This window comes from Tenrec ecaudatus, chromosome 2 (assembly GCF_050624435.1).
Source record: "Tenrec ecaudatus isolate mTenEca1 chromosome 2, mTenEca1.hap1, whole genome shotgun sequence".
Classification (NCBI taxonomy): Eukaryota; Metazoa; Chordata; class Mammalia; order Afrosoricida; family Tenrecidae; genus Tenrec; species Tenrec ecaudatus.
In genome coordinates this window covers 93,619,288-93,632,037 of record NC_134531.1, presented here as the reverse complement: position 1 = coordinate 93,632,037, position 12,750 = coordinate 93,619,288, and the positions used below count along the sequence as shown (strand labels likewise).

The following is a 12,750-nucleotide window of genomic DNA, read 5'->3' as shown; positions in this document are numbered from 1 at the left end:
CTTCACTTCTGGCTTTAAACATTTCTGGGATGAACATGTTATTTTTAAGAAAAAACCAAAATATTTTAAGAGAAAAAAATCTGATGTACAGCAAAAAACAGGAATAATTATCTGAAATTATATCTTTGTGGCCCTTGTTATAATTGTTTTTCTCCTCACAAATCTCCTTGAGTATCTCAGCAATAATCGTAGGTTAGCTGGACTGTTGACCTGAAATAATTATTTTATGTAAGTATTATTCAAATGCATTTCACAGCACTATTTTAAGGTGGATGACAAAAAATAATATCCACTAATATCTACTTTAACAAATTACTTTTGTCTTTTCAAGAATGTACATTTGAAGAACAAACTACTGATCCAGAAAAGGATATGAACCAAGGATCCAGCTTAGTAGAAGCCATCTATAAAGTACTCTACAATTGCAGTGTTTCTCCACAAACCTTTGGGAATGTTTTTGTGAACTACATGGAAGAAGAACAACTGTGGGACTTTTTATATAACATTCCAGGTACAAATTATTTAATCGTTGTGACCACAGCATGGTTTAGATATTTAAAATTTAAAATAAGGTGTTTTCAAAGTTTTATGGATACCAGTTTTGCTGAGTGTACTGTTTGTAAAAATTTAACTTTAGTTTTTTCAGCATCAGATTTCTGTTGGGAACCACTAGCCATTCATTCCTGTCCAAATTTTTAATGTGGTTAGAAGTAAAATAAGTGGAGAATTTTCAGGGGGAAGGGGGCAATGATCTAATGCACATTTAAAGTTTTATTTTATCATTGGGAAATATTCGGTAAAATTTTAATTTAATATTTACCACAGATTATGCTATGGTATTGAGTACCCTGGGTCCTGGCAGTGCAGTGAGTTCCAGGTTCTGTGCTAAAGTTAAGATGAGCAGTTCAAAGTCACCAGCTGCTCCATGGGAGAAAGATGAGGCTTTCTGTTCCTGCAAAAATTTTACTCTTAGAAACTCACAGGGCGTTTCTCTTCTGTCTTACGGGGTTTCTGTGAGTTGGAGCTGACACAATAGCAGTGGGTTTTTGAATGTATTAAGCATGGAAGAAAGATATGGCACTATTTTGTGGCTCTTGGGTACATTTATATAACAACTGATGGAAAAATATTGATTCGTCTTCTTGCAGTGTATAGTTCATTTATTATTCTGGCCACATTGCCTCTCTGCATCTACAAATGAAGCTTGTCTTCTCAGTCCTTTGGTTACAGTTCTTTTCCCCAGACCTGCTGGGCTACACACCAAGCAAGGTCTGTGACTCCAGTCCAGCAGTTGCTCATCTGGGGAAGGGAGGGGAGACTGTGTGCTACCAGGAGCTGAAGGCATTAGAAAAGGGCAGCGCTTCTCTGTCTTGTAAGACCACCGTGAGCTTGCAAGCAGTGAGCTTGCTGTTTTGACTAAGGACAGACCCGGTTGTGCACCTGAGCAGGAGGTGTTGAGGGGTGGCACCCTATCAGCAGAGACAGTGTCAGAGTCTCCTTTTGTTTTCTCCTTCATACCCTGCTTTTAGATATCCATAGTTCACGAGGAGGAGGTTGGACAGTTACCACTGTCATTAGCCTGCCACTCTATTTAGCTTTTATATTATTGTGACTCATACAGCTAATAAGAACCATGGTCACTTCTGATTGCTGAGAGGTTCACAGGTTTATGTGAAGTTCTATACTGATTAAGTCATGAATTCAGCTGGACTCATACTCCTTCCCCGCCCTTCCACCCCGCCATGTACTCCTTCCCCGCCCTTCCACCCCCATTTCCTTCCCTTCTCTAGGCTTTCTGTGATTAGAAAGCTGTCTCCTGTGTTTTCTTATGGAATTTGTACAGGTTTAGCTTTTATGTTTAGTTTTGTAATTTGTTTCTAGCTGGATTTTACATATAAGTTGCTGAGGTTCATCTTTTTGAAATTGTGCCATCCGGTTGGTTCGGACTCAGCAACTCCATGCACAACAGACAGAAATGCCTGGTCCGCCGCCATCCTCACCACTGCCGCTGTGTTGAAGCCGATCGTGGCAGTCACTGTGTCAGTATTTTATCTTACAAATACAAAATTATTGAATGCCATTTTTAGAAAACGATTCCTTCTCAATTGAACCATAACACGCTTTTTTCAGAAATCAACTAATTGATCAAACGTAGGCACCTAATTCTGGAATCTCTATTCTGGTACTTGGGACTATTTGTCTATAATGTTGGGAGTCCTGGTACTGGCGATGCGTTGGGCTGATAACTGCAAAGTCCACAGTTGGAAGATAGCAGCTACTCTGTGGGAGAAAAATGATGCTATATATTCCCGTAAAGAGTTACTGTCTCAGACACCCACAGCGGCAGTGCTACCCTGTCTGCTTGAGTCATGATGACTTGGAATCGACTAGATAGTTGTGAGATCTTTAACTCGACAGACTTTACTTTTTAATAACATAATACTGTCTCACATCTAATGTAGAAATCCTACAACAATGTATTTCCATTTATGGTTTCCTATTCTTTAGCATTATTTACACTGCAAATCTTCTAGGATCTATTTTGGCTTTGGCTATATTAAAAAAAGTATTTTACCTTCATAGTTAAAAAATACTTCATTAGATTTAGTATTTCTAGTTCAGAATCTTTTTGTTGTTCGTTTTTCTTTTACCTTTATCTTACAGCACTTTAAAGATATTATTCTATTATCTCCCACCTTATATATTTTCTTTTACAAAGTTGGTGAATATATATATTTTTCCTTTTATGTAATGTATCTTTATTTTATTCTTGAGTTCAAGGTCTTTGTCTTTATCACACTTCTGGCAACTTAATTATGATGTGCTTTGTTTTAGCCTTCTACGTATTTATTCAGCTTTAAATTTATTTTTTTGTGTGTGTGCGGATGGTCAGTTTTTAATCAACTTTGGAAAACTTTAGCCATTCTTTATAAGAATAGCTTATTCTGTATCCTTCACTTTTTTTGACCCACCAATTGCATATGAATTGGGTCCTTTATTATGTGCCCATTGGTCTCTGAGGTTGTAATTAAAATTTTTTTTTCTCACTGTCCTTTGATTTGATTAGGTTCTCTTATATCTTCAAGTTCAGCAGCCTTTTCTTCTACAGTATATCAAGTACTATTAAGACTATCCAAAGAATTTTTATTCTGGATATTATATTTTGCAGTCATGGTGTCAATCTATCTCCTTGAGAGCTTCCTTCTTTTTTGCTACCCAGCCACTCTGTCAAACATGATGTCCTTCTCCAGGGACTGGTCTCTCCTGATAATATGTCCAAAGTATGTAAAACAAAGTCTTACTATTTTTGCCTCTAAGGAACACTCTGACCTTACTTTTTCTAATACAGATCAGTTTATCCTTTTAGTATTCGATGGCACTTTCAATATTCTTCTCCAGCACAACAGTCCAATCCATTGATTCGTCTACATTCTTCCTTATTCAATGCCCCCTTTCACATGTATATGACGCATTGAGTTGTACCATGATGGATCAGGCACACCTTAGTCCTCAAAGCAACATTCTTGCTCAATGATACTCTAAAGAGATCCTGTGCAGCAGATTTATCTAATGCAACACATCTTTTGATTTCTTGACTGTGCTTTCATAAGCCTTGTGGGTCCAAGGAAGACAAAATCCTGGACAATTTCAACCTTTTTTCCATTCATCATAATGTTGCCTATGACCCAGTTGTGAGGATTTTGGTCTTCCTTACATTGAGTTGTAATCCACACTGAAGGCTACAATCCTAGATCTTCATCAGCTTCCACTTCAAATCCTCCTCACTTTCAGCAAGCAAGGTTTGCCAGTTGCTTATTGTAGCAGGTTCTTAAAAAGTCTCCTTCAATCCTAGTGCTTCCTTCTACTGCACATAGCCTGGCTTCTCTGATGGTTGCCTCAGCATGCAGATAGAACGAGTGTGGTGCGAAGCCACACCCATGATGCTGCCCACCTTCCCGATTTTAAACCATGAGTCGTTCCCTTGTTCTATTTACACAACTGCTTCTTGGTCCATGTACAAGTTCCAAATGAGCTCTGTGAAGTGTGTCGGAATTGTCATTCTTCTCGAGGTTATGCCCAGGTCATGTGGTCCGCACAGTCAACTGCCTATGCATAGTCAATGAAACATAAGTAAACATCTTTTGGGTATTCACTGCTTTAAGCTAAGATCCATCTGACATCAGCAATGGTATCCCTAGTTCCATGGTCATCTGGTAGCAGCACTCATATCCCTGGTTTCATGTCCTCTTCTGAATCCAACCAGAATTTCTGCCACTGCTCTGTCATTGTATTGCTGCAGCCATTGTTGGATGGTCTTAAGCAAAATTTTACTTGTGTGCAATATCTATGATATTGTTGTATTTGAGCTTTCTGTTGGGGTGCCTTTCTTTGGAATGGGCATACATTTGGATCTCTTCCTGTCAATGACTGTCTTCCAAATTTCCTGGTAGAAATGAGTGAATGTTTCCAGTGCTTCTTCAGTTTTCTGGAACATTTCAGTGGGAATGCCATCAATTCCTAGAGCCTTGTTTTTGGCTAATGCATTCAGTGCAGCTTTAACCTCGTCCTTCAGCTCCATTGGGTCTTGCTCATATGCTACCTCCTGAAACGGTGGACTGTCAACTAGTTTGTATTGGTACACTGACTCTGCGTACCCTTTCCATCCTCTCTTGATGCTTCCTGCATCATTGAATCCCTTGCCTATAGACTCTTTCAAAAGAAAGGAAAAGAAGATGAAGCCTAGGAGTTGAACTGAAAAGTTCCAAGTGCCGCTCGAGAAGACAAAGACAAATATTATAGCAAAATGAGCAAGGACCTAGAAATCTGACTCATAGGAATGACAATGCTGCCCTGCCTGTTGTGTGATTTTTAAAATACACACACAAAACAAAACAAACAAACAAACAAACAAAAAAACCCACTTGTTTGAAATATTTTGCCCTGTTTTCTAACCTTTATGGTAGGAGGTAAGTCTGGGGCCAATTCTTCATCAAGGCCAGAACTAAAAGTTCTCACCAAAAGTATAATCAATATGATTTTTAAAGCTTATGATTATTTCAAGTAAAAGGCACTCTAGAAAAATTACAACAAATTTGGAATTGGCTTCACTAGCTGGCCATTGACTAAAAATATCAACTTCTTAAGCAACATTTCTAAAAATGAAAAACGCTCAGTAGATTATATTTCAGTTATTTATGATATCATTTCCTTTCACACCACTAATCTGGAGCTCATTTAAGAATGATTTCCTTGCTGTATAACTATTTTCAGAAACAACTGAACAATCAATATGATGTTTGCTATGCTAATTAACAAAATCATCCTAACCAGCCAGAATTATTTTGTGCAATCAGGCTTTAGAAAGAAATGAACAAATTAAAAGAAAACAAACTCACATCAAAAATTTGTTTTTTAAAAAAATTCTGAAGCAATTTATGTGAGTCACTCTATATCTATTTTTTCTACATATGACTGCAGTACTCTATAATGAAAAATGTTTTACACATTTTACATATTTTTTGCCCTCTTACTTTAGTTCTCTTTCCAGCACAAGGCGCACGCTAGCTGCACAAATATTCTATCAGAAAATCCACCTATGTACTTCCATTTACATTCTAGGATCCACACTCCAAAATAATCTATTTCTTCCTACCTTCAGAAGCACTCAATGTGCCATTCTCAGCTACTGGTCACAAGTGAACAATAATCTTCCAAACCAAGGGTTGGCAAAATATTGCCTATAAGCCACATCCAGTCTGTTTCGTTAGTCTTCCTGGACCTCAGCCACACTCCAGTACTTAGGTCACTTGGCTTCTTCTGCGCCAACAATAAGAGCACTGCTCAACTGTAGGTGGGTGAAGGTGCAGGAGAGGCCATCTGGTTCAAGAAGCTTAAAATATTTAACATCTGACCACTTACAGGAAAACGTTTTCCAACGTGTGCTCTCAACTAAATCATATTATTGATATTAATTAAAAGAGTTTAATGTGTGTGTACTTCGTGATGCAATTGGATTTTATAACAACTTTATTGAGATAGAGTTCATATACCATAAAATCCATCCCTTTAAAGTCTACAGTTCAATGATTTTAGTACATGGATTCACAGAGCTGTGTAATCACATCACTATTTAATTTTAGAACATTTAAATCACCCCCAAATAAAACCTGTAACCATTAGCAGTCATTCTGCAGTCTCTGACAACTACCAATCTATTGTCTGATATGCCTTTATAAACATTTCTTATAGATGGATTCATACAGTATGAGGTCTTTTGTGACTGGCTTCTTTCACTTAATGAAAATGTTATCAAAGGTCATCCATGTTTGTGATAGTTAGGTGTTTTGTGCCAACATGGCATCTGTAAGAAGATATGGGTGCAGTCTAGCCTGTCAATCAAGTCACAGCCTGATGATGTCTCCTTGTGGGTGTGGCCTCCTCATAGGGAGGATCCTGGGGACCTTCCCCATACCTCTCTCTGCCTTCACCTTCTTGTTGAAGAGCCACTATGGGAGCTGCAAGAGCCCTGTGATACTGACCACCACCACTGGATCCACAAGACTTTGCACCCATCACCACTGATGTTCCTGAATTCTGGATCTTTGCATGTGCTGCGTGAGTCTAAAGAGGATCTTGTGGACTACACTATGGACTAGCATTGGACTTATGAACTCGATCTAGACACTGCTGTGATGTTTGCTTGATATATAATTACTTCTTGACCTAAAGCTCTCTGTTACACATCTAGATGAGTGTCATTGGATTGGTTTCTCTACTCAACCCAGCCTAACACAATGTTGTAGCATGTATCAGAACTTATTATTTTTCGTTACTGAATACTGTTACATTCTGTGGGTATACTTCAGTTCATTTATCCATTTACCAGTTCATAAACATTTGAAGTGCTTTCATTGTTTTAGATATACTATATACAGCTGTTATGAAAACTTGTGTGCAAGTTTTTGTGTGGACATATGTTGTCATTTCTTTTGGGTACGTACTTGAAGTAGGATTGCTAAGTCAGATGGTATCTGTATACTTCTCTTTTTGAAGAACTGCAAGTTTTTAGCAATATTTCATGCATCATTTTATAATACGGATTGTAAGAGTTCTAATTTCTATACCACTTTGATAACACTTATTTTTGGCTATTTTTTTATTTTTGTTGAAAATCATATTTTTAAATAGTATACCATACTATAACATTGTATTATTTAAAATAACATAATTTTTTAAAAGTCCAGCACTTGTCTATCATTTTATCCTACTGTGGCGGCTCATGTGTTCTTGCAATGCTGGGTGCTATGTTTTTGGTGTTTCAAATGCCAGCAGGGTCACCCACAGTGAACAGGTTTCAGGGGAGCTTCCAGTTCAAGACAGACAATGGAGAAGGACTCAGCTCCCCACTGAAGAGGAAGAAGCTACTGAAACCTTATGTATAGCTCCAAAACCTTGTCAAATACTAAAAGCCTAAAGGGAAAAAGCAGAACATTGTTGGAGATACTGCTGGAGGATAGGCCCTTCAGTTTCCAGGGCACTCACAATATGATTGAACATGAGATGATATCTTGGCGCAGAGTGGACTATCATGACATGAGTCAGGTAATGCCTGTAGGAGTGGAACCCTCGGGACCTTCACTTGCTGTTGGGGCATGAATCAAGGTAAACCAAAACAGTTGCAAAAATCTGTTAATGTTTGGAATTTGGAATGTGAGAAGTATGAATTTAGGAAACTTGAAAGTGGTAAAAAATGAAAAGGAATGAATGAAGGTCAATATCCTAGGCATTAATGAGCTGAAATGGACTGGTATTGGCTATTTTGAATAAGAAAATCATCTGATTTACAGTGACAGGAGTAACACAATCAAGAGGAATGGTGTGGCATTCATTGTCAGAAAGGATCTCGCTACATCTAGCATGAAGTACAATTATATCTCTGACTGGATTAAATCCATTCACCTTCAAGGAAATCCAATCATTACAACTATTATTCAACTTTATGCACTAACCACAAAAGCAAATGATGAAGAAATTGGAGAATTCTACAGCTTCAGTCCAAAATGGATCAAACATGAAATCAAGGTACATTTACTGTTATGGGTGGTTGGAATGCAAAATTTGGAAACAGGAAAGAACAGTAGCTGGAAAATATGGAATTGATGATAGAGATGAAGCTGGAGATCACATGAGAGAATTTTGCAAAATTAACAACTTGTTCATAGTAAATCCCTTTTTCAACAACAGAAAAGTGACTATACACATGGAATTCTCCATGGAATACACAAAAATAGAATTGACTACCTCTTGGTACCAGCAACTAAAACCAGACCAAGGGCTGACTGTGGAACAGACCATCAATTGCTCAGATGTAAGCTAAGAACAAAGCTGAAGAAAAGTAAAACAAATTCACAAGAGTAAAAAAATATCACCTTGAGCCTATCCCACCTGAATTTCACGAGCATCTCAAGAACAGATTTGACACATTAAACACTGTATTAGACTGGGTTGACTCGGGGAACAAATCCAGGGACACTCATATATATGAAACAGCTTTATATCAAAGCAGCCCAGAACAAATCCATAAGACCCATAATGCCCATAAATCCAATACTAGTCCATAATCCCTCTTCAGACACGTAGCACATGCAATGATGCGAAATGTAGGAAGGTAACAGGCCAGTGGGTACTAAGTCTTGTAGATCCAGTGGTGGTGGAAGCATCTCCAGGGCTTTCATAGGTCTCAGTGTGGCTCCAGTTTCTCTCTGAGTGACTCAACAGTTGAATGGTGAAACAAAGAGAGAAAGGCTCCTTGCAGGGCTCAGCAAGTCTCTGCCTGGCTTGTCAACAGGAAGATGAAGGCAGAGAGAGGGACAGTTCCCAGAATCCTCAGGAAAAGGTTAAATCCTCAAGGAGGCATCATCAGGCTGTGACTCCACCCTAACACTTATTTATCAAGTTGACCTGAAATTATGGAACTACCACAAACACTAATGACCGAAGACTTGATAAGCTGTGAGAGGACATCAAGACCGTCATTCATGAAGAAAGAAAAAGTCATTAAGAAGACAGGAAAGAAAGAAAAGATCAAAGTGGATATCAGAAGAGATTCTGAAATTTACTCTTAATCATGGAATAGCTCAAGCAAATGGAAGAATGGATTAAGTCAATGAGCTGAATAGAAAGTTTCAAAGAGGCAGCTCAAGAATACAGAGCCAAATATTTTAACAAAATGTTCAAGAACCTAGGATTAGAAAAACAAAAGAGGAGATCATTCTCAGCATATCTGAAACTGAAAGAGCTTAAGAAAAAAATTCAACTCCTAAGTTCAGGAATTGATGAAATTCTCAGGCTCCAGGAATTGATGAAATTCCCATTGAAATGTTTCAGAAAGCTGAAGAATTACTGGAAGCACCCAGTCATCTATACTAGGAAATTTGGAAGACAGCTTCTTGGCAAATCAACCAGGTTAGATTCATATTTGTACTCATTCCAAAGTAGGGTGACCCAACAGATGCTCAAACTATAGAACGATATCATACACAAGTAAAATTTTGCTTAAAATCATCCAACAATGTTTGCAGCAGTGCACTGACAGGCAACTACTAGAAGTTCAGGCCGGATTCAGAAGATAATGTGAAACAAGGGGTGTCATACTGATGTCAGACAGATCTTGGCTCAAAGCAGCGAATACCAGAAAACATGTGTTTCATTGGCTATGACTGTGGGGACCTTAATAAGCTATGAATAACCTGGAAAAGAATGGGAATTCCAGAACATTTAATTGTACACATTGGAACTTGTACATAGATCAAGAAACAGTTGGCAAACTGAACAGAGAAATACTGCATGGTTTAAAGTCAAGAAAGGTGTGCATTAGGGTTGTATCTTCTCACCTACTTGTTCAACCTGTATGCTGAGCAAATCATCAGAGGAGCTGGATTATATGAAGAAGGAGGCGCTGGGACTGGAAGGAGGCTTATTAACAACCTGCTGTAATAAACAAATGACACAACCTTGCTTGCTGAAAGTGAGGAGGACTTGAAGCACTTGTTGATGAAGACCAAGGACTGTAGCCTTCGGAATGGATCACAGCTCCGTGTAAGGAAGGCCAAAATCCTCACAACTGGACCATTGGGAAACAGCACGATGAAAAGGTTGAAATTGTCAAGGATTTTGCCTTCCTTGGATCCACCACCAATGCTCATGGAAGCAGCAGTCAAGAGCTCCTTAGATGTATTGCACTAGATAAATCTGTTGCACAAAACCGCTTCAGAGTACTGAGAAGGAAAGGTATTACTTTGGGGACTAAGTTGTGCCTGACCCAAGCCATGGCATTCTCCAATGCATCACATTGTGGTGAAAGAATATGTTGGACATTGAATAAGAAAGAATGTCGAAGAATCTATGCCTTCGAATTGAGGGCTGGTGAAGCACATTGAAAGTACCAAGGACCGCCCAAAGGACAAACTAATCTACAGTAGAAGTGAGGCCAGAGTACTTTTTAGAGGCAAGTACGGCAACACCTCATCTTACACACTGTGGACACATTATCAGGAGAGAACATCGTGTTTGGTAAAGTGGAAGAGAGCAGAAGAGGAGGAAGGCCCTCAAGGAGATAGATTGACACAGTGGCTGCATCAACGGGCTCAGGTGGAGGAACACTTGTGAGGGTGAAGCCCGACAGTACAGTGTTTCATTCTGTTGTGCATCGGGTTACGATGTGTTGTAGGCAATTTGATGGCACTTCATAACAAACAACTTACTGTGGTAATATTGGAAATTTTCTAAAAATGGCCCCGGCTATCTCCATGCAAATATTGTTGGCAGCGCAGCTGTGTGCTCTTTGCTTGTGTCTCCTGCTGGACTAATCTTTAGAGCATGTTTTCTTTATTTTGTCCAACCACTGACATCCCTGCTTGGTTGCTTAGAAGTCAACTAATGATTGGAAAAACATTTATGAAAATGCTCTGAACCAGCAAACCTTCCACCTTTTGCTGAGAGACTCTGTGTGTTGGATATGGCTTGTTGTTCGGTGCCATCCAGCCGGCTCCAACTCATAATGATTCTCTGTACAGCGCAGCAGAACGAGCCCAGCCTGTGCCATCTTACAGGCTCTCGCCACGGATCACTATTCCTTAGGTTGGTCATATGTAGTGCTTCTGCATCCGTCAGATCTCGACCTTCCTAGCTCTTCCTTTTAAACGTTTGGACAGCCTCTTGCTAGTTTCAACTGGAACCCCTACTTCTGGTGGCCACAAAGTTAAACATTTTTCTACTTCTTAATCCATAAATAACCCGAGGATAGGGCTTTCCCCAGCAAATGAACTCCGAGGTAGATGAAATAAAGGTAAACCTTGTCAATCGAAACCTGTATTGTTTCCGTCAGTGATGTCTAGGTTGCTGGTTTTCCTTGCTACCATGGTCCCACGGCTGTTGGCTTCCGAGACTGCTGCAGAACGGAGGAGAGGGAGTTGGAAAGAGCATGTTAAAATGCAATGAAGTGAAAGTTAAAGTACCACACAAGAGATTTTGTTTTTCCTGGAATAAATGCTCCTTGGCTTTTGCCAGCCTTTAGTTAGTATCTGGAATTCAAAAAGAGGTTTCATCTACATAATTATTGTCAATATTCTCTTTTTGTATGGAGGAGGGGGCTTTCAGGCACACTCCCTCACCATTCAGAAGCGCTCCGTATTTTCCTGTGGTACTTACACAATTTCACGTCAACTTGAGAAATAAGTATAGGGGTGGAGTCTAGCCTGTCAATCAAGTCTCAGTCTTGTGGGTGTGGCCATCTCATGAGGATTCTGGGAACTTCCTCTTTCACCCTGGAGGCGGACCACTCAACCCAGACTCACACATTGCCTAATTGTAAATCCTGCCCAGTGAGAACAGTGCGTGCATTAAATCCCAAACCTCTCTAAGCAGTTTCCATCTAAAGCCAGAGATCTTGCAGACTTGAGCTATCAAATAGTATCATATAAATCATGGGCATGTCTATCTAGAGGTTTGCAAAGCAGCTACATTAGGAGACTCTTCGTTGGTGGTAAACACAGAGGAGAATCTAAGCATGGTAGTAAAGGCTGCAGCCATAGGCTCAAATGTCATTTCAGTTGTGAGGATGGTGCAGGGCAGGGCTGTTTCACTCTGTTGTACAGGGGGTTGATATGAGTTGGAACCTACTTGGAGGCATCTAATAACAACAGCCAAGGTTTGAACTTAGGTCCTGTGTTTACTAGGAAAGGCTAACGATAGGACTCTACATAGATCTTAGGGGAGCTCTAAAGCACTCATGGAAGTCTTGGGTGGTGGCAATGGTTAACTTGCTCAGCTGCTAACTGAAAGATTATAAGTTCAGGTCCACCCAGAAACATTTCAAAAGACAGGGTTGCCTATCTACTTCTGAAAAATCAACCATTGAAAATCTTATGGAACACAGTTCTACTCTGACACACATGGGGTCAGCATGAGTCATACTTAACTCAGCACAACTAGCTGAACACACAGTTAGTCCATCCTTATGTTTCCCACTAATTGAAGTGATCAACAAAATAAATTTTCCCCTAACTCTCTGGCTAAATGACCTGAGAAATCCTTTCAACTTGCCTTTCCTTATCTGAGGAGCCCTGGGCTGTGCTGGGCGGTGCTGGGCTGCTAACTGCAAGTTCAGCAAATGTAAATGACCAGCCACGCTGCCGGAGAAAGATGGGGCTTTCCATGAAGAGTTACAGTCTCAGAAACTCACAGGGGCAT

General features: G+C 39.6%; 1 protein-coding gene across 1 annotated transcript in view; it reads left to right on the top strand.

The window, feature by feature from the left end:
* KIAA0825 (KIAA0825 ortholog) overlaps positions 1 to 12,750 on the top strand; it is a 498,599-nt gene that overhangs the window by 204,504 nt on the left and 281,345 nt on the right. The window contains exon 14 of the mRNA XM_075541286.1: positions 332 to 511. Coding sequence (XP_075397401.1) covers positions 332 to 511 — 180 coding nt within the window. The remainder of the gene's footprint in view (positions 1 to 331; positions 512 to 12,750) is intronic.